Here is a 27,893-nt window from a genome sequence, read left to right on the forward strand (position 1 = left end):
CTGGCAGAATGAGCTGGACTGTCGGATCCCCCCCACCCTGCTCTCTGCTAAGAGGAATGAGCCAAGGAGCTGCTGCAGAGGCGGTGACTGGGGAGGAGGGGGGACGCCAATGACGAACGTTAGGGTTGTGCATTAGAAGACGGTATTTATAGATTGTCGAGCGGAAGCTGGATGGGTGGAATTGGGGCTGTTAACTCCTGAAATTCAATTATAAATCTCACTTCACACTTGTATGTGCTGTGCATAACGGCAGACTCGCATCCATAGTCGGTTTTAAAAATGTGTCTGTGCGTGGTTTGACTTCACATTGCGCTCAGGCTGCTTTGACTTGAAGACTGCCGTGACACAGTCGGACAACAGATCTTCGTCAGAGTTTTGGGCAGAGTTACGGAGTCCTGCCACATTAACGTGAGCTGCCCCGAGCGAAGGGGAGCAGGGCGCCACTCCCATAACGCTTGTGCACCCTTGGTACAAACATCAGCCTGATTCAGAACTGAGTCTGCAACATACGGCCAACCACCCAGGCACTGTTTTCGCTCCATTTTGTGCTTCGTGTTTGTGCCATGTGTATATAGTCTTTCTTTGTGAAGGTGACTCAATGTAACATAAAAACCAAGCAGTGTTAGTGCTGCGTTTCATTGTCTGGCCAGTTCCTCTCCTCCCTCTGATGTGAAGCTGACCCCTTCCCCCCCTACACCTCCGTAGGCCAGAACCGGTTCCCGGGTTGCCGCTGCAAGACCCAGTGCAACACCAAGCAGTGCCCCTGCTACCTGGCTGTGCGGGAGTGCGACCCCGACCTGTGTATGACCTGCGGGGCGGCCGACCACTGGGACAGCAAGAACCTGTCCTGCAAGAACTGCAGCATCCAGAGGGGACTGAAGAAGGTGGGTGTGCTGAGTCACAGGCAGTCCCAGCTGCAGTCCCGCTGAACCGATAATCTCAATAATTAACTCCTCACCCCCAAAATACATGCCATTTTTTCCTGTCCTATTGTGTCCACAGTGGGGGCTTTCTGTGCCCTACAGAGTTTGTTATAATACTGTGGAATGTCTCACAGTGATTTAGGCCTAGTTCAAATCTAAGTGTTTGACACCGCCGCTAAAATCATTTTATAGAGTAGAACTTTATGGTGGGTGTTATTATCTACACAAGAAAGCCCATTCTAATGGAAAATAAGCCACCAGTTTTTATTTGGTCTAGGCCTGGGCGTGTTGAGCCTCAGTGCTGAATATCATATTTAATTATCACAATGACTGTATACACACAGTGCAATGCAAAACTGCTTCTCTGCACTGACTGGAACACTGAGATGCACTATCACTCCCCAACCTCTCTGCATCTTCTCCAGGTAAGGATGTGTGAACCTGCTTAAGCTTCTCCCTGCCCCGCCCCTGTGACACAGCTAGGAAAAACCCAACTGACAGAGAGGTGACCAGGCCACAGCTGCTCTGGGGGTGTGATGCCGAGCTGTGGTGCTTCTGACATGGTCATTGCCCTCACCTCTGCCCTCTGACCTTTATCCCCCTCAGCACCTCCTTCTGGCTCCGTCAGACGTGGCCGGCTGGGGCACCTTCATCAAGGAGCCGGTGCAGAAGAACGAGTTCATCTCTGAGTACTGCGGAGAGGCAAGTCTGAGAGTGGCCTGCCCAGTCAGTCAGTGAGGCGCACAGAGGAATCCCAGCATCCCAGCTGTGTCCCTGTATACTACTTACAGATTAACACTATATAGAGATTATATACATACACTATAAATATATATGTATAAATATATACACATGCACTAAACTGAGCAGACCTAAACACAGCAATATACAGTTGCTATAAACTAGTCAAATTTAAATTATTCAACTTTTCAAACATTGTATTTTATAATGCAATATTTATTACATGCAAATGTTGGTCTTTCTTTCATTTTGGGGTCCCAAATAATTGCCAGTGTCTAAATGGGGTCAGCCTGAGTCACTTTTGGTAAGCCCTGCTCTATGCCTTATGCATAGTGCATCTTGCTTTTGCTGAAGGCATATCTTAATTCAGTAGATGTGAACAAATTGTGTGGCTTTTCAGTTGTTTTGGGGGTGTTTATGATCAGCAGGCAGGATTCTCTCAGCTTTTTTTAAAGTGTGAGTTTTCAGGTTTTGTGTTAAACTTAAACTAAATTACTTTGCCTACTCCAGCTGCTTTCTTAAGCTTCATTTGAAAGGGTGTTGAGCATGTCTTGGGTTGCAGAAACACCCTGCTGGAAGTGTATACTTGCCAAAAATGTAAGCAAACATAACCCTGGTCAGTCAGACTTCAGCAACGACGGGGTATCGACGGCACACATGATACACATTCGTAACTGCAGGAAACTGCTTCAGTTCAACCCACCTGGTCACTGAAACAGTACATGTTGGGGGTGGGGGTTTAGCTCTGAATTGCGACCAGGTTGCCAAGTTCTAACCCAAATTTGTAAAACCAGAAACACAGTTAAGACAGGTCTGATCAGGCAGCAGTTCATTTCATGCCATTAAGCGATCATCCTGAGGGGAAATGGGAAGGCACATGAGCATGGTAAAAAAAAAAAATCATGATTCAAATCTAAAAATTCTACCAGCTCCATTTAATTATTATAAATCATGGTAGATCTCCTAAATCCATCTTTATAAACCATGGTGTTACTGCTTAAGAAAAGTCCCCCCCTCCCATGGCCAGTGAAACAGGCTGCCATGGTGATCAAACCTTTTACCAGATGAAGGAAAGCCCACTATAGGGTAGGAGAAAGTTGTCACTGGTCCCAATGTTAGCTCTGCAATGTTGGCTCTGGACTCCTGAGTGGAGGGTTGTGGGTTCAATCCCAGGTGGGGGACATATCTTTTGTACCCTTGAGGTACTAGGTACCATACTTAGATTACCAGTATGCTGTACCAGTATAATTGTATGTAAAAATAATGAGATCTATTGTAACAATTGTAAGTTGACCTGGATATCGGTGCTTAGAAATATAATCATAGTAAATCGTGCTTCTCTCTGCAGCTGATTTCACAGGACGAAGCAGACCGACGAGGCAGAATCTACGACAAATACATGTCCAGCTTCCTATTCAACCTGAACAATGGTACGCCTCTCTTTCCTACTGCTGTGTGACGGCTTCCTCTAGAAATGCTGCTTAACAAAGATGGGAGTATCCCTGTGGCAGCTTTTTCCACTGAATTTGATCTTGGGAATCACGTATTATAATCAGTTGTGGGTACTGCATTGCGGACAATCTTACTGTAAGACAGGACAGCCTGGCTGGAAGGTGTATTAGCCTTCTGCCAAACAAACCATGTCAACCACCCAAGCACCTTTTGCTAAGTGTCTTCCTTGTGCACAATCTGAGTTTGGTCATTTCTGTCTCGATCGTCTCATAGCAAGCAGAGCAACAGTGTGGGGGATTGTATTGGCTGCTGTCTCCCAACGGCTGGCATTCCCTTTCCTCCTGTTATCAAGATTATATGTTAATATTGCAGCTGGGACTAGCTTACGTCTTACAAAGCATGATTTTATATCAGGATGTAACTTCTTTATCGTTAAAATGATTGATTGTGGTTTTGTGTGGTTGGACGTTTGGAGTCATTTCCTTTAACCCTGAAATCGAACATCCTTTAAAACACTGATAGAAAGTCTTCTCCTCTATCTCCTTTTAAATATATTTGAATAAAATAATCAAACAGTTTGTCTAACAAAGCAAACTGGGTATGATGTTTGTATCTTACCTCTACTCTTCATCAAAACAAGTCATTTTAGTGAAACTGAATTAAAAAGCAGTACAATTTTACAGCTAGAAAAATAGGTTTAATTCTAGTAAGGCTGTTTTTAAAAATAAAGTCTAAATATTGGCAAAAAGGGCAAAGTGTACAGCAACAGGCAACATCAGCTGTGTCTCTCCATTTGACTCAGTGGTTTCAGCTATTTGAAGACAAAAGCTTTGTACTGAAAAACTTGTACAACAGAAAATAATCTCTTCAAATCTCTCACTGAGTCTTTCACAACAGAGCAAACTACACCAATCTTACAGCAAATCACCTGCATGACATTTATATCTAAACCCAATGCTCATCTATAGGATTGCTCAGTGCTTAATAAGTATTCATGCCACAAGAGGGCAGCCCTGCACAGTCTGGACAGGGAGCAGCCGCAGCAAACTGCAAGGTGCTAAATAAAACATGAATTTCTCGTGTCTTCCTGCAGACTTTGTCGTGGACGCCACCCGCAAAGGCAACAAAATCCGCTTCGCCAATCACTCCGTCAACCCCAACTGTTACGCTAAAGGTAAGACCACGTCAGCGGGATTCAGATTTTTCTGCTGTGTGTGTTTATGATCTATTTTTACATGCATTTCTTCATTCCGGAAGCTGCCTACAAAAAGCTTGCCTCTTAACGTTTGAAGCCGTTCTCGTTTCAGTTGTGATGGTCAATGGAGACCACAGGATAGGGATCTTCGCCAAGAGAGCCATCCAGAAAGGCGAGGAGCTGTTCTTTGACTACAGGTAAAGTCCCACCTGACGTTTACAGTGAAGGCAGCATTTTGTATATTTGGATCAGATTCTATTGGGCCCAATTTGTAGCATTAAGACAACACTGCCTTGTGTTCAGTATGTGGAGATATTATATCAGTGAAATATGACTAATACACCCCTCTGTGAGCTGATTCATTCACTAGAGTGGAATACTATTTTGTCACATTGAACTAAATGGGTTACAGACTAAAATATATTTTAAAATAGATCCCATGTATTTTAAATATACAAAACCAGGTCATATGTAAGGATGTAAGGGTAACGATCAAACATGCTACTTTACATAATACAAATATGTTTATTAGTCACTCCAAAAAAGGGGAGTATAGTCACATGCTCACGTTCTGAACATATCTGTCATCAGTGCGCACTATTTGAAGATATTGAATATTGGTGTGCAACAGAAAAACCACAAGTGACCTACCCACCCATTCAGTTCCACGTATGTACAAAGTACTGTTATCTTTCAAGTTGGAAGCACTGCCCAAGGGGGAGGGGTTTCTGCGCACTTCCGCGGGAAACCGATCGAAACGTCACTCTATCAAAGCTGTCATTGGCCCCTGCGCTCGTCACTCAGAACAGGTCCCTTCCCACTTCCTGTTCTATAAAACGTGACGTCGGCACAGGTTTGTCCTCTTTTGCCTCTTCGCTGGACTCAGGAACGTAAGCTCTCTGTGTCTGTGTTTGTAATAAACATTCAAACTGCGTTTTTCGGCTGGCTGGCTCACTTCATAATGTTGTTCACCACCGTTTTCGCTACACATCGTCTCTGTCTTGTGTGTGTTTAGTTATTACTGATAGCTAATTCTGATTCTGTCCCGTCCGCACACCATAGGTCCGGCTGCGCTTTCGGTTTCAGTTTCGTTCACAAGAAAAGCCTTTTAAAAATAATAGTCATGTTTATATAGTGCTATATATATTCCGACTGCTTGCAGTGTCCCCGGAAACCCTGGCACACACGGTGTGGTTAAGCCTACAGGCCTACGCGGCGCTTGTATCCAGCACCTGGTGCTTGGTATACACAGTGTTCAGTCCGGCAACAGCAAGGTTGCGTGTGGTTAGTGTCACTGCGCCCCCATGTATATAAACGTTGCCGGGTGGAGACGCACTTACAGCAGCGGGCCCGCTAGGCGCTCCACTTGTTGCAGAGGCGTTTCAGTTGTTGTGTGCCCCCGGTGCAAACACTGATCGGCTCCTCTGCTGCACGTTTCCCTGTGCATGCGCGTGTGCGCTCTGTGCTCGGCGATGAGCTCCTCTCACCCCCGCCACTGTGCCGCTCAGCGGACAGAGAGCACAATGAGGTCATCCTTGCTCTCAACAGCAGGATGGACCAAATCTGCGCTCTCCTGGCTGCGCAGGCAGCGCAAGCAGCGCAACAACAAATTGGATTGTGGACACCATTACCATGGCCTACGAGTCTACCGGGACCCCGGTGCCTGATCACCTGGTGGCCCACTCGACTCGAGGCGTTGCCACATCTTGGGCCCTTTTTCATGGTGCCCCCTTGGCAGACATTTGTGTGGCTGCAGCTTGGGCCTCGCCGCTTACATTTGCCCGGTTCTACAAGTTGTATGTGACGGGACCAGTCCCTTCCATTGGGAACCTGGTGTTGGCTGCAGACGAGCCCCAGTAGCCTGCAGGCTCTGGCTCCTGCCTTTCCTCTCCCAGTCTGCCCCTGTAAGTGCATCCTGAGGGAGCTGGTGAACCGTGTCTTTCCCTTCCACCGGACTGTGCCTTCCAGTCAAGCACCCACGCGAGCTGCTCCTGGATGTACAGACAGCCCTGTCGATGTGTTTCCGGGGCTTGTCATGCAGCCTACAGGCATGTTGCCTTACGAGGCCGCCCTGTATATAGTTAGTTAATTGTAATTGTGTTGCTGTGGCTGTTGCTCTGTGTATTGGTCAGCAGGTCTGTGGCCGCTCTGGCTGTATTACGCCATAGAGCAGGGGACCGCTGCTGTTGTCCTCCAGCGGAGGGCACTTGAGTTCTCCAGTGCCCCGCTGTGTACATAGTTCATTTATTTGCACGGTAGAGCTGTAGTTGCCCTGCATTAGCTGCGCTATTCGACAGGTGTCAGCTGCTCCTGTGTTCCACGTGTGGCGCATAAGCCAGCTCCTGCACCCCGTGATGTATATATGTGTATATATGTATTATGTGTTAAACAGCAGGACTGTGGCTCCATTCTAAAATTGTAGAATGGAGTTCACTGCCGCTGTTCCCAGCTGACGGCACTTGAGTTTCGCTGCCTCGCTGTGTATATAGTTCCTTTGTTAACACAGTAGAGCTAATGTTGCCCTGCGTTAGCTGGTCTAACCAGCAGGCGTCAACTGCTCCTGTGTTCCTGCGCCCCGTGGTGTATATAGTTAGTTTGTACAAAATCTAAATTGTCAGCACAATGGAACTTTTCCACTCTGTACTGTTTAGTCAAGTTGGATGCTCTTGTGCTGCGCGCTGACAGCATGAAGGTCTTGCTGTCACGCGATATGTATGTATTGTATATTGTTCAGCTCGGCTACTCTGTTGACTAGCCAACTATGTATTATATTGTATTTTTCTCATTGGGTCTGTGGCCCCGCTCCTATTGGATCAGGGGTCCACTGCCATGATATTGCGCGTAGGCCGCACAAGTGCTTGATTGCCCGTGCCAGAGATTGTGCAAGTAGATTACGGCCTCGCTCCTAGCTGCACTAGTAGAGCAGCCGGCCTTGCTCTTGTAAGCGGAGGGCGTAAGAGTTAATCTCTGTAGCCCCGCTTTGTATATGCTGATTGCAGACAGTTCCCGGTAGAGCGTGACTACGGTCCTCGCTCCTGGAAGGCTCGGGTGTGGCCCTACGGGGCCCCTGAGGTTACTGTCTGGAGTTGTGTTGCCAAGGCCCCCTAGTGGTGCACCTCGGGGCAGGCTCCCTTATCAGCTCGCTGCCTCCTCCCTTGCGACGGTTTTGTTATACAGTAACCCCTCCCCCTTGGGCAGTGCTTCCGACTTGAAAGATAACCGGGGTTGCATACGCAACCTATCGTTCGGCTGGGTTGACGATGTGTACCTGAACGTTCAGATGCATGTGAATGATTACAAAAAAAACAACACTTGATCATGTTTGAAATATAAGTATTCCAAGGATATTGTGGGAAATTGAAGTGTCATTGTCATTGTTATGCCATACAGGGGAACATTCCCTGACTTGCTCTCAAGCTCGCCCCGTTTCCTTGGTGTGATCTGACCTCTCTCTCTCTCTCTCTCCCTGCCGTTCTCCAGATACAGCCAAGCGGACGCACTGAAGTACGTCGGGATTGAGAGGGAGATAGACGTCATGTAGCCATGGTGACCTGGGGTACCTCACCTGCGCCCCTCTCCTTCTGCTCTGTCAGTGATGTTGTCCTTGTCAGCGCTGGGGCATCGGATGCGTTGCTCTGTTGTTGGGGTTTGCCCACAAATGAAGGACTCGGGTAACAGTCTCTGCCCGTTCCCGTAGCCCTGTACCATTATCATCACATCGCTGGGCTATGTAACAGCACCAGGCACTTCTCTGGGTGGACAGTCCTAGACTCCCAGACACGGTGCACTTACCATGAAGGTCCAGAGCGGGGGTAGGCAACTCCAAACCATAGGGCTGATTTGCTTAAGGCTCTGCTGGCGCCTTTGAATTGGTAAGGGAGTCAGATAGCTGAGCGATCTCTCCACAATTAAGATGGGAGATGGCATGAAAACCAGAGACAAATGTGGCCCTGTGTGTAACTGGAGCTCTCTACCCCTCCTCTTCATCAACTCCAGCACTAGCTAAAGTTGCTGCATTCATTCTTGGAAGGCTGTTTAATTTTTTTCTACTTACTATTGGCAAAAGCAGCTGAAATCTAAGTGTCATTTCACAACGGGCTACATCTGCTGGGCTTCACAACATCAGCTGTGTCTCTGTATCTGAGCCGCCCCCCCCCCGTTTCACCTGTTTGAAAACAAACCCTTTGTACAATTGGCTCTCGTTCAACAGGAGAAAATCCCTTCCAATCTCTCACCTGAGTCTTTCACAGCAGAGCAAACTACAGCAATCCTTCAGCCAGACTAGCTTTATTGTACTTATTGCTTTTTGTATCCATGAAGGCACACAACCTCTTATTCCAATGTAACGTTTCTTTTCTTCAGAAATCAGACTGCAGATGCAGGGACAGTGTCTCCTGGTACGGTAGAATCAGAGGTCTGCTTAAGCTTTTTGAAACACTTCTCGCTGGGAGGAAATATAGTGCTGGGCAGCTTTTCTGTGTTGCTAATGTTGCAGCTGCTTGCCTCAGTGGGTTTGCAAAAACATGTAATAGATTTCCTGCAAAGCAAACATTTTAAAACCGACAAAATGAATGTGTGCTTTTGTTTAATTATGACTGATCCAGAGTAGAGCTGGACCTTCAACACTCACGCATGGTGCCTGTATGTCTAGGAGTCCCTGCTGTTCCCGGTCTATTGTTGGCCTCCCTGTGGTACGTTACTGCTGCACCAGAAAGAAACACAGGACTGAGCCCTCTACCTTGCCTGTGAGGGACTACAGCACCAATATACAGACAGCAGTGCAGCCACGATCGCTATGGTCTCTTTCACTTTACCTTTCACCAGAATGGCTGACTTTCAATGCCTTTTGCACTTGTTTATTATTATTATCATAATACAATTATTAGTGACTTGCAGTTAAAAAACTGGTTTTATTTTTGGAAACTCAAAAGTGGCATAATGCAAAAGTTAGACTAGTGGAAAAAGAAAAGAAAATACAGCACAGTACAGTAACTGCAGCACATGTAGTTAAATGGCATTTGTGTGGATCATGTATGTTATTGTTTTCTACAGTTTGTTAATATTTTTTAACTTTTTGTCCGACTATAAGTTAAGTGCCACCTCTTGCCAGATTTCCTTTGAGAACCTCCTCCACACGTCTTCGACAATACAAACTTATTATTATGCAAATCTGAATTATATTAAATACAAATCATGGTTGTTCAATTTCACCTGAATGTTCAGCTCAGATACCTTCTTCTTATTTCTAAATTGATTTAATTAGAAAGCTGAACATAAAACCGCTAAAGGGGAACCGATCCAGCCTCGGGCACATAGCAGGTCCTGTGGAGAGTCAGAAGGATGGTCTCTATTCTGTTTGTTCTGCTAATCACAGCTTAATGGTTTTACTCAATGCATCAAACAGTATCAATCTCTGTAACTACTTCTCTTCAAATGACTAAACTGTTTCAGTTGAGTGAGAAAGATACTTCTCCCCTCCTCCTACAGAGACAAAAAAGTATGTTCATACAGAAGATCTGGACTGAATAAGATCACCTGCCCTTTACTTATCTGTGTTTCTAGTTTCTTCCCTAAAATACAAGGGAAAAATAAATTCTCTAGGCACTTAATTGTAGCTTTATTTTCTGTGTTAATAAATACATCTATATAAATATATACAAATAAAAACATGGCAAATTATCTCTGTGAGGCAGGTGACAGTTTTCCAAATAGTTGTATTATTATGATTTATATAAATAATATTACCATCATCATCTTAGTGTAGGAGCCTCCCATTGACTTCCTGTGTGAACAAATAGTAGAGTAACTTCGAAAGTACTGAAGTATTCCCTTTCAAATGAAGTGGCCAAAATAGTAACTTTTGACAAAAAAAGAAAAGCAGGAGAGTTCGTTGGGTTTTTAGTACCTGTTTTTAATGTCATGAAATTTCGATTCCGCAATCAACTAATTCCTTTTTAATCAAATGGATAATGGATTGATGTCAATGTGTCTGGAATTACATCCTTAAAAGCAAAAGCCCCAAGTATAAACGACTATTGAAGGTGTATATCTAGTTTAGATTAATGTATATTTTTAGTCCATTCTTCTATGAACAAAATTATCTCCGACTTGTATCCTAATAATATATTCTGTATACCATGTATTTTCTTTTGGCCAAAGTATCTTGCCGTATATCTTAAATATGACACCCCCAGTTTACTGTGGGCACTCTGTGTTTGAAGACCGTGAAACTGCTGTTACAATTTAGCTTCAAGTCGAAGATAACAAGCAGTTATAAATAAGCTGTTGCAACCATCCATTTTCAAAGCTGCTTATCCTGGTGAGGGTTGCAGGGAAGCCAGAGCCAATCCTGGCAGGCATAGGGCACAAGGCAGGAATACACCCAGCACAGGATGCCAGTCCATTGCTGGGCAACACACACACGGCAATTTAGAGAGACCAATTAACCTAACCCACATGTCTTTGGATGGTGGGAGGAAACTGGAGTGCCCAGACAAAACCCAGGCAGGCACAGAGAACATGCAAACTCCACACAGACAGGCCCCCCCACTGGGACTCAGAGCTGTGAAGCAGCAGTGCTAACCACCACACCACTGTGCCACCCTTGGCTGTTACATATTAAATGTATATAGTATCTAAAGGTATTTTAGTGTGTTTTACGTTACAAATTATTATTTAAAGAAGTTATTACAAATTGACCATTAGAATTGATCTTAAGTTATTGGATAACACACGGTATGGAGAAAAAAGTACTGTATATTCATATCAGTATGTTTAATTTATATACATGGACCACCATCATAAAATGACTAAGTCGAAGCCTATCTGATATATCACAAAAACAAAACCACAAGGGGTTTTCCACAAAAGTGAAACTGATCTGAGTTGGGTATCTGTTTTAGATGTTCTGAGCTAAAGAAACCTTTTTCTGTCATTTGTAGATTTTGGTTTTATTTTTTGCCTATGTCAGAACTACAAGCCTGCTATGATCACGAGAAATCCAAGAAGGGGTAAATGTTTAGTAAGCAGATATGGGAATGGCTATATTCAATTGAAATAGGTTAAAGTGATATTTTTATTTTATGATCATTATTTACACAATTGGAGATATTTGGGAGCCATTAATACATCCCTTTTTAAACTTTTATCATTGTTATTTTATAAGCATGGCGCATTACTTGCATTTCTCAAGATCTTCAATTCAGCAGCCGACAATATCAGGATTATTTTTTTGATGGGCTTTAATTTTCATAGCCTGTTACCGTTTCATTACAGCTCACCAATCAACATGGAACAGGGGAATTATTTCTGAAACCACATGAAAGGATAATTTTGATGTTCTGAAGGACTGTTGCTTTTGGCTCAGTGGTGAAATCCAGCCTCCTGGTCATTATTTTATGAAATATAAGCTAATAACGATAAAAGCACTATATAACCGAAAGCTGGAAACAATGTATAAATCACTTCCTGTAGTTAGTGCTTCTGCCTACGACTGAGAGATATTACTGGCAATTAGTGCGTTACTGCTCTTGCAAAAGGAAAAGTAATGAATGCCTTGTGTAACGCGTCTGTGGCACAAAGGAAACGCTTCGCCCAAGCTAACCTGTCTGTGAAACAAGCGCTTGTAACAGTATGTTGCTGCCATACATTAGCCCTCCTCGGACGTGCCGTTCAGAGCCTGGTTTAATTCACATTATTGTGTCAGGCAAACACCATTTGCAATTGCAGACTGACGTGATGCAAAACATTTGTAACGTAACTGTGGTTTACTGTAACTTATTTGTAAAACTCTTGTATTCATTAAAAGAAAAACATTTAATCCCGCCGATTTCTCTCCTGTTTAGGGGCGTGTGTTTATGAGGAGGAACTGGGGGGCTGCAGGTGGAAGGTTGTGTTATCCCAATCTGAGTGGACTGAGCTTTTATTCTGTAAAACAGCACCATCCCTCACACATTAGCAGGCGATAACAATAGCAGTCACTTATTTGAACACATGATATGAAAGCATTTGACTGAAAAGGAATGAGGCCTGTTGTCTGATGTGCCCATCTGTCATCTGAGGAAGAGCGTGGTGTTGTCTTTACCATCACTGTGAGGCTCCCGCCCTCGACGAGACACAGAGATGTACACAGGAAACACGCCGGGCCACAAGAGTTCCTTCAGACTTTATTGAAGCGTCTGATTTTTTGTATACTCAGTCATACAAGCTCTTGTTTTGTCTTGGTTTACTTAGTTATGGCCATGTACAATAAACGTATACAAAAATTATAATAAAATATACCAAGTGCTGTAGTAAAACGCTGAAACAGTACACCTTAATGTAGTGAAATCCCACAGGGTGGCCCAGCAGTGTTGTTTCAGAAGCAAATCTGTTGCTGTGCTCTGGGCTAAATAAAAGGTTCTTTCTTTCTTTGTGCTCCAACATGTTAGCACCTGACTGCAAGCAACAGAGGACAAGTGTAGACCGTACCTGGGTGAGGTTATGCAATTTCTCCTCTCCAGATTACTGAACGAATTTAGTCAAGATTGAAGTTTGTTTGATGCTAGAAATGCAACTCCACTCTGATCACAGATTTCCCCACCCCTCTCTCTGTCCCTCAATATCACCGACTGTCTAACCTAAGAATCTGAAAACACTTGCACAGTCTCACTGCACCCATTGCTTTCTCGTGACCAATAGATGTGTGGATGCGTAATCTGGGTCACCCGGCTGTGCACACAAATGACAGAAAAATGCTTTTAAAAGAAAGTGGAAGATGCTGTTGCGGTTTTAGTGCAGTTAATATTGGTCTCACATACATTGGCTATCAAGGTCTAGGGATTTCTCCCAGAGGTAACATGTACAGTGCGCACACAATATAGTACAGATGACACAGACTGTTTTGCAGTATAATGTGGAAAGGAAGTTGCTTTGTATTCAATTGGAAAAAATAAAAAGATGGTAAAGTAAAAATAAAAATCCTAAGATCAACAACTTACGTATCAGAGCATGGTGTGTAAAGTGGTGCAGTATTAAACTAATCTAATTTAGCCTTACAAAAAACTACCTGATTATCTGACCGTGCTGACAATCGGGGGCACTCAGAGTGAAAAGACAACCGCTAGTAACTTAAAAGGCCTCATTCTTAGAAAAAAGCAGTCTACACTGATTTGTCAACTTAGTCTGCTTTAAGTGTAAAACCAGAAGGTTGTTTTTAAAGTAAAATTTTACCATTTTAATTCCATTTGCTCTGCATTTTCAGCAAACAGAAGACAATCAACTTCAAAATATTTCCAATAGAGTAGAAGGTTCAGTATAGGCATCTCTATGGGGGGGTTATAAAAAGTAACCCTGCATTTATAATTTATGCATAGACACCCCACTCCCCCACAAACAGCAGTAAATAAAAGAAAATGCATAAAAACAGGTATGTCAATACTCAATCATATATATATATATTTTTAAACCTCCATTGTATTTGTTTCAACATATAATGCAAACTCTGCTACTGTAAGCACATATTTAGGTGCCAAGGCTTTTACCCCCGACACAAACACCAGTGTCTTTGCCTCACAGGGTCTACAGTGTCCATATTGTTTCACTACTAGCAGTGCTCTGTCCTTGTTTTTATGCACTTAAAATGTAAGCAGCCCACAGATGTAAGCATGATAATACAACCACCTCTTTCTCTGCTGGCAGAATCGACTCTTCTATGTGTGTCGGTCCCATCAAAATACAAAATGAAATGAAACTTTATCACCAGGCAGCCTCGAGGTTTAGAGCACCAGGGTACCATCTCAAACTGACTATTTCCGGAACAAAAGGCATACAAACACCTCAGAATAAACAGGCCTCGCTGCAGCCATTGCTCACATCACCGCAAACAACACAGGAATTTACATTCAAGACATTCTGACTTTATTTTATATAAACCAGTACAATAAAAAAAAATTGATATACAGTTTATTTATATATTTATATATATAATATAGTGTTGGAATTTAGCAAACGAAACGGATACAAGATTTCCTCCGTGATTGTGTTAAAGCAGCGGTTTCATTGCATTGCATTGCAAAGTGCAGGTATCATGCCCTAATACGCATAGCTAAAAACTGCATGATGTCTCAACAACACGATATATATACTGGTTCGAAGAGCACTGCAAGATGTCACACCCCCCCCCCCCCCCCCCCTAGGCTTTGTTTATGATCCTCCCTGTTAAAGAGCTATGAAGCAGCATCCTAAATACTAATCAGACTATTAAAGCAGAATAAAATGCAGATGTTCACATAGCTGTGGTGCTCTATATAAAACAGCTGTGTCTCTTGTTCAATGTGTTGTAAGGTGTCCTGTGAAAGAGTCGGCTCCCCGGACCCATTTTACTGTACTACTATGGGTCATGGCAGTTTTTTTTTTTTTTTTTTTCTCGAGTCGCTGAACTGAATTCCTTTTAGAGGCCAGGAATGACAACTGCATCCGTTCCCCCTGGCCGCTGCAAAAGAGCACCCGGACAACGGCTGTGCACAGGCACTCGATGAATCCGAACAAGATGAGGTGAAATGAGTCCATTCTGGTTAGAGTTTAGCAGATCCACACATCCCTCTGTCACAGAGAAGAGGCAGCCAGGCTACAGTTGATTTGGGGATTGGAGACCGGTTTGATTAGGCCACCTGGCTAATGTCACAGCCAGTATCTCTCAGGCCAGTGACTGCTCCTCAGCTCCACCGGCTACAGGGCTTCCATTTTGTGTTCAGATCACCTTTGGCCCAGTTATACTGTAGTCGCAGGAAAAGCCACTTTAACTACAGTCCTACAGGAGACACTACCCCTATCTATGCACCATGGTCTCATTAACCTGTCAGTCAAGCACCACATCACTCAATCAACCCTTCAGGAGGCAGCATCTGTGAGGTGGAGAATGCGGCGGGGGAGACACGTAAGTGACGACAAGGGACAGGCCAAGCAAGATTAAATATTTGGTGATTATGCCTGATTCTTTTGGGGTGCCAGCTTCCTTCCAGAACTCTCTCTGTCTCCACCATCTATCCAACACTGTCTAGACATCACAAACCAATGGCTGCACGGTAACCCATGCAGTTGATCGTAGGATTTACTCAGGCTGGATAGGTTACTACAATGAATGCAGATTGAAGTCTATGGTGTTCATTTAGTCTGCACCGTTAGAGGTTTGTTGTCATAGTCTCGGCCAGGTCTGTGACGTTTAATGGTGGCAGTAAAACCCACCTCTGCCACACAAATGACTGGGGGTGTGAGACCAAATTGGTGGGAGCCTGAATGTTTGCCGTCAGCTATATGAAGGAGACACTGAAACACATACAGACTAAGCCTTTTCTAAAATGAATCTACAGACGACATCAACACTGCAGTCCCCTGAAACTGTGAAAGCCTCACTGCCAATAGCAACCAACAACCAAGTATCCTGACTGCACACCAGCTCTGCCCCAACACAGCTTACCGAACCCTTCAGATGCTATATTCTGACATGACCCAGTTCTAATTCAGAAAGCACCTACTTACTATTGATAGACCAACGGCCCAATTCTGGTAGCTCAGGAATTAAGAAACTCGTTGTATTGTTTAACACACTGACAGAACAGGAAGGAAAACAACTTGTGAATGGAAGACGTTGGACTCTCAAGATAATTACACGCCGAGTGGAAAGATGGAAAATGGGTAGTACCCAAATCTACAGCTGTACAGTTGCGATATGTTAACACAGGTGATTGTTGGCTACCTGACGTTCTGAATACAGCGGGGTGTATTTTTGCAGTTTTTGTCGGCATGGCTGGGTGGTTTAGAAATGGAAAGAGACACCCACAGTGTACACGTCTGAATGTATATACTTTGAAATATAAGCACACACCTATACCGCATACATCTCTATTCTCTTATTTATATATATATATATATATATATATATATATACACACACACACTAATTTCTTCAGATCATCCGAGAATTTTCATAGAAGCATAGAAGTTGGTGCAATGATATCTCTTTTCAGGCACTTCTGCTGGTTAGACAACCCTGTAGCACAGTGTGGGCAGGTGTGTTCTGGTCTTTTTTCCCGCTAAACTATAACTGCAGCTCAGACATTCGGTAATCCTGTATAATCTTTACGTTTGATTGGATCACGGTAAACATACACACACATAAAACCCAATGGACAAAGGAAAACATTAACATGTATTAGTGTCCTGGAAGCCCTCCCCACCCCACCTCGGCACCCTGGCGGCGGGGCTGCTAGTCGCTCTTGGCCTCCTCCTGGATCTTGGGCAGGTTCTTCTCCTTCCTGGGCGGCTCGGTCAAGGGCTTGGCGCTGCCGGGGGACTCCAGGTTCTTGGGCTCATTGGTGTGGTAGGTGCCCTTGTAGCGGTACAGGTACATGTACAGAGCAAACAGCCCCCCAAAGACTAAGAGGAGCAGCAGGATGATGATGACTGTGGGCCAAACACATAATGGGTGTTTAATAATGGAGAGGGGTGGGGGGGGCAGCTCTTCTAAAAGCACATGTCATGCAGAGGCACTACATTTTGGGATACATTTCACGTATCCAACTTCCTGTCTGACTAGGAATATAGGAAATGGTCTTTTATCCCTGTTTTGTGTGTACTTTCCTCTACCTGTGGATGCCTTTTTGTAGGGAGGGGGATGACACCATACATATTCATGCTTTATTTAGCTTAGATGCAACGAATGATTCTGTCACTATAAGCAACAGATCCATTACGTAAGAATACAGTAATCCTGTTTGTATGAGAGAGAGAGAGAGAGAGAGCACATAAAAGTCAGCTTGCCGTTGAATGCATGTGTTAATCTGGAGCCCAGTTTGTAGATTTCACCATAAGAGGATTTAGATTTTACTGTAAAATTATAAGCCGAGTGGAACTATGGTGGTATTAGAGACGGGGTGGGGAGGAGGGGAGCTGAGGGCAGTAGAGAAATGACAACAGACAGGATTGCATGGACATTAAACAGGAGCATTAAACAGCTGGTGTCAGGAACATCCAGAAGCCGTTGAAAAATTTGATTTCTAGAGCTCCCTCACAGCAGCGGACTGCCAAGCTGTTCCTTCATAACATGACATTAACACACACACACACACCACACAGGCAGGTAAGAACAGATGCTGCAATTGCACACTGAAAGCACCCACAAAACTACACAGACACAGACACACACACACACACACAGTCAATCAGGACTTACGTGCGAGCACAGGGCCGCTGGGGGTGTCATCATGTATGTAGCGGAAGACTGAAGGACAGAAAGACAAACAATTAGTTCTGGCCTCCAACACAGACATAAAAGGTGCCATAAGTTAACCAGGACTCTGTTGTGAAACTGTTACATCAGATAAGCATTGCAATGACATTCATCGGTATTCATGTTTTTCTTGTGGTGTTGCATAAAAAAGCACTTTGATAATAAACACGATAAGTGATTACGTATTCTGCCTTATCTCCTACATCGATGTTGATTATACAGTGTATAGATAACAAGGTATGATTCTAATCGCAATTACAGTATAGAAGGTGGGGGGTTTCAGGCGTCACATTGACCAAGCGGAGCCCACATTAAATAAATAAGACACACTACTGCATAAACCAGTTTTATTCGGCAGCTCGATTTTGTCTAGTCCAGCTTACAGCTAATATAAGGCAGACTGTGACTCTAGAACATGCCTGTAGCTCTTTCTTTCATGAAAAGTTCCTTTCAGAAGTTACAGTTTTGTGGTTCTTTAAGTTTTGTTTCTTGTACACTATTTCAGAGAAGGAACACATAAGTAATGTGTCAGAAAATCACATTTTGTATAACAGACTTTAAAAGTACAAGACCAGTTTACCTTATAATGTTGATTCCAACTTTATTATTATTATCATAATTATTACATAAAATCCCTTTTCCAATGTTGCCAAAAACACAGGCAGTGTTGTGTATTGTGGGTGCTACACACAGCTGTTACCATACTGCAGGGGTACAACAATTAGAAAAACCAGCGGGACAATTTGTGACGTGGGCCGTGCACAGAAGGTTGACAGAAAAATAGAAACTCACACATAACTTTAACTGAAAATAGATAGCCTGTTGGTTACAAACGCAGTGGTATTAGTGTTTGTAATTTAACTAAGTTTATTAAATTGTCTATAAAATATAAATGTTACCTTTGTTTGTTTCAATCTGGCCAGCTTTGTGAAGACTGGTTTGTAGGTGGTTAGGGCAATAAGGCACAGGCTGCTGGAGATGCTCATGTGTGACATGATTGCGGCGTTAAATGTTTAATGTTCAACCCAGTCTCACAAGAGAAAGGCTAACAGGCTAACGTTGAAAAAACCGAAGGTCCATTTATAATGACTGAGTACAAGAGCAAACAAAACACAAAACAATATGGAAGGGTTACTAATGCAGCCAAATTAACAAACTTCTACTTCTTGTATGTAATGGCAGGGCAATGGGAGAATCTGTGGGACTTTGATTTCGGGGTAGACTTTAAGGGGGGGGGTTTAAATCAACTTTGGCATTATAATCCTCAAACCTAATGCGTGATTCATGCATTTTACTGCACTGTAGCAATACTGCAACATTTAAATAATGTATTCACTGTATGATGCACTTATTCTTTATTCTTTGATGTTCTGACATGATTTGGCATGGTTTTCCACTATATACAATTAAGATTGATTGATTTAATTTGAATGAGGATTAAAGATTCTCATTGTCCAAAATAAAAAGGGACATAGTCCAAAAATGATCAAGCTAGTGAAGTGCTATTACTATTGCTTTTTTATATTTGTAAATTGACAATAATCTGTGAGCAAAAATGTGATCTGCATATTTATAATCTTTTTTGGAAAGAATATGTGCCTCGCTTCATTCAGCTACATATTCTGCAGCAGAAGTCCGATTAGCAGACTGGAGCTGCACTTGCTCTCCAGACTACAGAGGGATATGGGGGGAGGTTCAAGGTAGTGGTGGGGTGGGGTGCGGTTGTTCTTTCTGTCCATGGTTTTTATATTTTTCTGTATTGCGGTTTGTTTTGTTAGCATGTTTGCTTAATAACTTAATTACAACAACAAAAATAATATAAATATTGTCTAAAAAATTGCCGTTTAGCCCCTGTATATACTTGTATATCCCTAATTTATCATTGGCACCCTTTGGCACTTAGCAAAGTATACAAACCAGACTTTGTGCACTCCAGCCAAAAAAGGTTCACCATCCCTGGTTTAGGCACTGCTGTTTTTTCTGCTAGAAAAATGTTACCTGGATAATGTTTTCGCTTTCAACCACAATGCCTTGTGGCTGTTCCTACCATGGAAGGAATACATGCGCCACTATGTGCGCATTGTAGTACAGTGTAACTTCTGAGCACAGAAGCTCTGGCAGTTTACCGCTTACCTTTGTACCATTTCAGGTTATTCACTGGACTTGAACTGCTTAAATTTAAAAAAGTAAAAATAAAAATGGGGGTGTTCTAAAACTTTTGACCGGTAGTGTATAAGCATGTTGCTGATCATATTTTATGTAATAAAAATGTACAATGTGCAATATGTACGGTTGTAAATAACAGTATTTATTCAATGGTAAATGTAAATATATAAAACCATATATTTAAGTTATATTCCAGGGTTTTGCAATGAAGAACTTGCAGCTGATCGCTGCTTGTATAACGTTTTCAAACTCAAGTATTATCTTTTTTGTTTGCTTGTTTACAATAATTCTAACCCGTCACAAGCTTTCTAATGTTTGATTGGTTACTTGCCTATAGGAGGCAGGACATAAACAACTGATTGGGTAATGTATTCGGAATTCCAGGCCTCTGGGTTGTTACTGTGCTTAGTCCCGCCTTCAAGGAGTCTTTTTAAATTGAGCTTCAAAATTCGATATGCAGCAGCATCTTAAAACATTTGAGGATTTAAGGGTTTAAGATCAATCTCTGGTTTGGGAAGTCGGGGACGTCAGGAGCCCTTTAAGAACGGATCCCTGCCCACGCTTGTCTTGTTGTGACCTGGACGTGCCCTGGCTGGCTGGGCCCTGGGGGGGTTACACTGAGAGACTCTGGCAGCACGGGCCGGTTGAGGAGTCAGGGCAGCTCTGTTACAGGCAGGCAGCTCAGCACTGGCTGCGGCTGCCAAACGGCTCTGTGCCCAGAGGGACAGACTGAAACACAGCCCGAAACATGTCTGTTAAGAGTGTCAGCCCCCTGTAAAAGCACATGGGAATGACAGACAGGAACAGCACTGGTTGTGGTTGATTTTATATATATACACACTAGCAGTTTGCTGGCATTACAGATCAAAATAGCATATTGTTGATTTTTTAAATGTGGTTTTGGGTGATGTTTTTTGTGGGTCTGGGACATAAAGAGCAGCATTCTTTCGCTATTTTGAAAAGTCTTAACTAGGCGAGAACGGACGTTGGCTGGCTTAGCGTCTCTCTGAAGTAGCAAATCAGGGTTGACCGCGGTTCACTCTAAATTCACAGCAAACACACTGCAGGGTGTCAGACGAGGCAAACCACAGTTAAGCCTTAAGATCCTCCTGACCTCTGGACTCAATCCAATAAAAATTGCAACTATATACGAGCGAGACAGAATTCAGCAACTCTGGAAGGACTTGAATTTAAATGAGGGGTGGGGGGAATAGAAACTTCAGTGTATTTGTTTTATATTGTATATAACAGAGGTAGCAGCCATTCAGGTTAGCCTGAGTTTATTGCTAACATTAGCATTGTCAATGGCTAAATTTCAAATTGTGTTTATGTCAGTGCCTAAAATGGCGTCCTGGGCCCAGCCGTGGGAGCATATAGAGGCGGCTGTCCAACAATACTCACCTGGGCCGGTGTACCAGGGGTCCGCCTCCAGGGGGATCATGGGCAGGACAGGGGGGAACACCCCACAGTTGGACTCCACCAGATGTCCCTGCACCGTGATGTTCATGTTGGTGGCATTGGGTCTGAAGTGCATCTTCAGTGGGGCAATGTTACTGAAGCGCACTCCGGACAGGCAGCCGATCAGCCCGGGGGTGTTGTGTCTCTGCACCTCATAGTCGATCTCGCCCACCTCTGCACATTGCGAGGGGGAAAAGAAGAAAGAAAAAAAAAAAGGAGGGGCATGAGCATTGAATTCATGCCAGTGATGGTACACAACTCCTGTCCTTGACATGCATCCATGCTGCTTATCAGCACTTTTGGAGGGACTCAGTCGAAGAAATGACTTTATAAACTAACTGACCTTGTAACAAGTACTAGAAGAGGTCCTCCATTATATCACACATTTACGATTGTGTAATATATTCATAGAATTTTCTGCTGGCTTTGTACCATGGCTGTGCACAGTGGAGATTACATTATTTTATTAATCAGTGCACTGTGTATCTTCTTTTTTTTTTAAGTTTACACTATCAATTCAACAGTAGTCAATATAAGGATAACGATAAATAATGTAAGTGAACTGGCTATCTTGACCCACAATAGCTCTTAATAACGTAGAGAATATTTACCCATTACTCTCCCCAGAAAGAGGGACTTTGGGGAGTCAAATTTGGTGTCTTGCAGCAAGGGGATTTTTTCCCTGACTGGCGCCATGTAGTCCACCTGTGTTTTACCCACAAATCACAAAGGCACGGTGTTGACCAAATGTAAACCAATAGTGCCAGTTTAATGACACAATAAATACTTTCAGAATACACCTGGCATTATATACTGAAAAGCAAGTGGAAACACAATATAATATATAATGTAAGAGATTGGGTGACACTTTAGCAATCTGAACATCTAAGACAAAGGGTGCTTTCAGATATTTTTTGCTCCATAGTAAAATTCTCTCCTGCTCTCTGTGACTCCAAATAACCTCCATATATCTACTCTGTGCCATTTATTTACCCACTCTGTATTTTCACCTCTAATATCTTTATAATTACTTGATCAAAAGGTAAGGAAGGGAATCCAGGCACTGCTGAGAACTAGGTTGACACTGCAGCACCAGATTGTCAGCAGATGGAGAAGGCTAGGTGCACAGATGGTGGTGAGCTATACCTGTATGCGGATATCCCTCTCGAACCTGGTGATGTTCACAAAGTGGGGATACCCATCTGCCAAGTTTCTAGATGACACCACATATTTTTGGGTGAACAGCCCCAGGCGGTATCTCAGATCCAGACTGCCTGGAAGAGGAGGGACAAAGAAGGAGATTAATTTTGGACTGATGCAATTTTCTTCCCTTGCCTTTTGTTTTCCTTTAACAGACTGGAGTTCAACTAAGAACTTGTCTTATGTGTCACAATAAGACCTGGACCAGCTGGGTTGAGAGCTGAGAGTCAGCCTAGACCGTGACCATATTTGTGTCGAGTGTCACATATTAATTAGTCACTTCACTGTCCTTCACTAATCTCGGACGGAGAGTTTTCAAATTCAGTTCTCAATGGCCACATGGCTTTCTAGGTCTCTTTACATCTTTATCTGCATTAGACTTGAGAAACAGGACCTGGTTCAGTTAAGTGAATAATTAGTACAATTAACTAATTAATTAGTTAGCTCAGGTGGTATGAGGACTATGAAGAAACACTCTGGCCCTCGGGGAGCAGTTTAAAAGACCAGTGCTGTATATTGCCAATAAAAAATAAAAATAAAAATGTGACCACTTCATTGTAGTAAATTATGAACAAATAAATTAAAATTCTTACTGCAGTAAAATATAGTACCAGATGAAAACAAAACTCTGACCCAGCTCCAATAGAAAATCATAAACCTGAACTCAGTGGTGACTTTTTTGCCAGACATTTCTTACATCTAACCTAAATATAACTGCTATCAAGAACTGGTTTTGATGATCACATGGATTCACATTTTGGCCCATGCTGCTTTTGAAATTGGACAGATGAAGTGTTGGCTTGAGGATTTTAGGAGCGCCCCCTGTGTCCATGTGCTCCAGGGACTTCTGGGCTTGGCCCTCACTCACCGTCAGTCTTCAAGATGATGGCAATGTAGTCCTTTCTGAAGGAGCTGACATACATCAGCACAGCTGGCTTCTGGATGGTGCTGAAGCTGAGCTCGATCTCCTCACTGGTCTGGTTGTAGCCCAGGCTGAAGTTGTGGGGGTCCAGTGTGTTGGCGAAGCGCGCGTCCTCCGATATGGCCTCCTTGCGGATGTTGTAGCGCAGCCATGTCCCCGACTCAAAGTAGCCCCCAATATCTGTTAGGGAAGACGGAGCGTTTTATATAGTGTTCTATGCACCTGAAATGCTGAACACCCCCGGAACTGAGATAAGATTTTCATCATCACAGGCTTTTCATTTAACTCTAGTTTTGCAAAATGCAAAACAAAATCTGGAAACTTTGCAAAAGCACAGTCTTCATTTTGGATGGTTTCTTGCACAACGATACTGGAACTTCAAAGAAGATCACATGAGAATCAAGATATACAAACCTTTGTAAAATTAATAAAGGAAACAGTGGAAGATCATGGAATTAAATGTTATGAAAATAGACTTTATAAGTATTTCCTCAGGGCTAAAGAGACTTGGGATGGGATGAAATAATTTCCAAACATTTCTTGGGATACTTTACTTTAAACTCAGCACAGAATAGGAAGGGACTGTGTAGAAACTAAGAGCACATATATTTAAATACACAGAACAAGAAGCACTTATTTTCACAAAGCGCTAAAAATAAACATACCAAATGACAAAGTTATGGTACGCAGCCAATGGGGACATTTGACATATCTTGCAAAATTAAACCACTACCTTATCTGTTATCTGTGTTGTAAAGTTTCTGGCTGTTTAGTAGATGTATGAATACCCAGAGAATGAATGCTGTTGATTCAACAAGGGGTAAACTAGTGCCAGTGAACTACTCAACTGCACAATTAGGAAAACATGTAAGCATGATTCCCTCAGAATAATTCCTGTTCAACATGCATTCTTATTAGCAAAACACAGAATCTGCTAAACTCGAATATTAGAGTGATTTTTGCTTATGGAAGGGTTTTTCACAATTACTGCCATATCAAACCACAGGATGGATGCCTGGTATTCAGCAAATTGTGCAGGGAAACAAAAATGCACATTTCTGCTTCATCACTGATAAAAATGAAATGATAACTGTGCTGCTTGAGAACATAAGGGCACCTGATTGGTATCACACACAACGCTTGTCTAGATTAGTGCACACAGCCGAGAAGGTCCTCGTGTCATTTCAGGAGTGTCTTCAAATCTACAGTAAAACACTGACGGCACAGGGAACCCAGGGTGTGTGCAGAGATAGCAGCCATGCATTATGCCAAACCTGCTGATTAATCTCCTTTCTACTTTACTTCTGCTTATGAGATCAAGGACTGCTGAAATATGTATAAAAGATGCTGATTAATTACATTTAATTCAAGCAGATTGGATGAGTTTACAAGTAATATATATATATATATATATATATATATATATATATATATATATATATATATATATATATATACACTCACCTAAAGGATTATGAGGAACACCATACTAATACTGTGTTTGACCCCCTTTCGCTTTCAGAACTGCCTTAATTCTACGTGGCATTGATTCAACAAGGTGCTGAAAGCATTCTTTAGAAATGTTGGCCCATATTGATAGGATAGCATCTTGCAGTTGATGGAGATTTGTGGGATGAACATCCAGGGCACGAAGCTCCCGTTCCACCACATCCCAAAGATGCTCTATTGGGTTGAGATCTGGTGACTGTGGGGGCCAGTTTAGTACAGTGAACTCATTGTCATGTTCAAGAAACCAATTTGAAATGATTCGACCTTTGTGACATGGTGCATTATCCTGCTGGAAGTAGCCATCAGAGGATGGGTACATGGTGGTCATAAAGGGATGGACATGGTCAGAAACAATGCTCAGGTAGGCCGTGGCATTTAAACGATGCCCAATTGGCACTAAGGGGCCTAAAGTGTGCCAAGAAAACATCCCCCACACCATTACACCACCACCACCAGCCTGCACAGTGGTAACAAGGCATGATGGATCCATGTTCTCATTCTGTTTACGCCAAATTCTGTCTCTACCATCTGAATGTCTCAACAGAAATCGAGACTCATCAGACCAGGCAACATTTTTCCAGTCTTCAACTGTCCAATTTTGGTGAGCTTGTGCAAATTGTAGCCTCTTTTTCCTATTTGTAGTGGAGATGAGTGGTACCCGGTGGGGTCTTCTGCTGTTGTAGCCCATCCGCCTCAAGGTTGTACGTGTTGTAGCTTCACAAATGCTTTGCTGCATACCTCGGTTGTAACGAGTGGTTATTTCAGTCAAAGTTGCTCTTCTATCAGCTTGAATCAGTCGGCCCATTCTCCTCTGACCTCTAGCATCAACAAGGCATTTTCGCCCACAGGACTGCCGCATACTGGATGTTTTTCCCTTTTCACACCATTCTTTATAAACCCTAGAAATGGTTGTGCGTGAAAATCCCAGTAACTGAGCAGATTGTGAAATACTCAGACCGGCCCGTCTGGCACCAACAACCATGCCACGCTCAAAATTGCTTAAATCACCTTTCTTTCCCATTCAGACATTCAGTTTGGAGTTCAGGAGATTGTCTTGACCAGGACCACACCCCTAAATGCATTGAAGCAACTGCCATATGATTGGTTGGTTAGATAATTGCATTAATGAGAAATTGAACAGGTGTTCCTAATAATCCTTTAGGTGAGTGTATTTGTGTGTGTGTGTGTGTGTTTCGACATTACTTAAAATGAAAGGTACTTTATCGTGACCCACATTTAGAATGTAACATTCTCACATTCTCACAGATCTAACATTCCCATGTTCAGTTGTAGGCTTTTCTGCAGACAATGCCTGTGGGGAGTCCTGTGTCTTCCTGCCACCCTGAAGGAGAGAAGATTACCTTTGGAGCAGTAGAAGCCCTCAAAGGCAGTGTTGTTGCAGTCACAGAGGTAGTAGCCATACTTCTCGACGCAGCGGCCCCCGTTCCGGCATGGCACTGTGGCATTCAGACACTGTCCCGTACAGTTCAGCCTGATCCCCTCCTCTTCACTCACTTTCCCTTCCAGGTCAAGGGTCAACCCGTTCAACCGCAACCCTCGCAGGCAGCCCAGGTAGGCTCGGAGTTTGTGCTCAGCCGATCCTGATTGGTGCAAAACACATCAGTCAGTCAGGCTCTGAAGTGATAGAGGAAAGCATGAAGCAAGAAGGGACAACTGTATTGCCACCCTATAGCTATAATATATCACCACAACTAGACAATGTTGGGTCTAAAATAAGACACTGGAACTGCAAACAATAGCTGCTGGCTGCTGCATATCAAAGCATCTGACAGCTTAAAAAAACATAGCTGGAACTGCTGCTGCTATCTGTACTCTGCACTAGTAAATAAGCCAAACCAATACAGCTCAGAATCTGTACGCTGCTGTAGACAGGGGAAGAACCCAGATGGAAGAAGGGCTTTGGTTCTGAACGCACCCACAAATAGAGGCTTGGTGAACTCCATGGTGACAAAACTCTGTGCCGGGAACCTGCGCACCACCCAGGGCTGGTAATCCACCTTGACCCGCGCCATCTTCACATTGATCTCAGCCTTCACCTGGTGCCACTCGTCATCGTTGAGTGCCCAGGGTGACCTCAGCGTCACATTGATGATCCCGTCACCCACACTGAAGATGAACAGCAGGTCTGTGGTGCCTGAAACATGAGACAGAACACTCAAGGAACATCAGTGTGTGGAGACAGAGCCTGGTGCCAAAGCATGTTACTTCTATCCCTTTGGTGGTCTCCTGCCTCCATCAGCCCGGTCCTGGAGAGTGCCCGAGTCCAGCAGCTTTTAAAGGCCAACCCGTAAGACATTACTTCATAAGGACTTTGCAAAATTGTATTCTCCTAATTGTCTTGATTAATTCATGAGAAACTCATAAGTGATCCCAGTCTTAAGAAACTGGTGATTTAGGATGCCCGATAAACAATGCATTGGGGCCTGGTACTGGTAATTAAAAAACCTTTACCAAAGTCTTGGCTCATTTTGACACTCGCCTTTGCCCTTTTCTATGTACTGCTCTTGCTTCTTTCAATTCATATATTTGTGTTTTTCCTTCACAAAACACAAACCCTGGAAAGTTACGACAATTTGTACTGCTATGTGATCCAAACGCCCTGCAGGCTGTGTTTCGACACCTTTCAAACATACAGGCCGCTGCCTTGGGGGGGAAGGCTTACTATTGAGCTCCACTCGGATGAAGTTACGATGGCGGTCGTCCGAGTTCTCCAGGAAGACACCATGGTCAGCTGTGGTTTTGAAGTAAAAGGTGATGTCTGCGCTGGTTCCGGGCTTGAACGTGGGGAAGACCATGTGCGTGGCTTTGGTGAATGCCACGGTGTGCCATATATTTCCTGTTGACAAAAAAATATCAAAGGACTACAACAGCCTTTCTTTCTCTTTTTTTTTTTTTTTTACAGATTTAACACTTTCCTGTTACTTTATACTTAACACAAAGGAGCATATCTGTACTTTTAAACTTCCTGATGCTTCAGTCTAACCCAGACCCCTACACTGAACTGAAGCAGTGAATTTAGCAATAAACCCTCTTTGCTCA

General features: G+C 43.3%; 2 protein-coding genes across 5 annotated transcripts in view; one reads left to right on the forward strand and one right to left on the reverse strand.

The window, feature by feature from the left end:
• Positions 1-12,130, forward strand: part of ezh1 (enhancer of zeste 1 polycomb repressive complex 2 subunit) — a 30,115-nt gene extending 17,985 nt beyond the window's left edge. For all 4 annotated transcript variants that reach the window (XM_066698513.1, XM_066698515.1, XM_066698516.1 and 1 more), the window contains 6 exons: positions 706-884; positions 1,530-1,625; positions 3,013-3,094; positions 4,210-4,290; positions 4,424-4,508; positions 7,792-12,130. In XM_066698513.1, coding sequence (XP_066554610.1) covers positions 706-884; positions 1,530-1,625; positions 3,013-3,094; positions 4,210-4,290; positions 4,424-4,508; positions 7,792-7,852 — 584 coding nt within the window. In that variant the 3' untranslated portion in view covers positions 7,853-12,130. The remainder of the gene's footprint in view (positions 1-705; positions 885-1,529; positions 1,626-3,012; positions 3,095-4,209; positions 4,291-4,423; positions 4,509-7,791) is intronic.
• Positions 12,131-14,484: 2,354 nt separating this feature from the next.
• cntnap1 (contactin associated protein 1) overlaps positions 14,485-27,893 on the reverse strand; it is a 40,916-nt gene continuing 27,507 nt past the window's right edge. The window contains exons 16-24 of the mRNA XM_066698512.1: positions 27,517-27,690; positions 26,770-26,988; positions 26,195-26,434; positions 23,271-23,504; positions 22,349-22,476; positions 21,814-21,907; positions 21,146-21,376; positions 17,522-17,569; positions 14,485-16,752 (exon numbers count right to left, since the gene is read on the reverse strand). Coding sequence (XP_066554609.1) covers positions 16,556-16,752; positions 17,522-17,569; positions 21,146-21,376; positions 21,814-21,907; positions 22,349-22,476; positions 23,271-23,504; positions 26,195-26,434; positions 26,770-26,988; positions 27,517-27,690 — 1,565 coding nt within the window. The 3' untranslated portion in view covers positions 14,485-16,555. The remainder of the gene's footprint in view (positions 16,753-17,521; positions 17,570-21,145; positions 21,377-21,813; positions 21,908-22,348; positions 22,477-23,270; positions 23,505-26,194; positions 26,435-26,769; positions 26,989-27,516; positions 27,691-27,893) is intronic.

The sequence above is a fragment of the Amia ocellicauda genome, chromosome 3 (genome assembly GCF_036373705.1).
Source record: "Amia ocellicauda isolate fAmiCal2 chromosome 3, fAmiCal2.hap1, whole genome shotgun sequence".
NCBI classification, from domain to species: domain Eukaryota; kingdom Metazoa; phylum Chordata; class Actinopteri; order Amiiformes; family Amiidae; genus Amia; species Amia ocellicauda.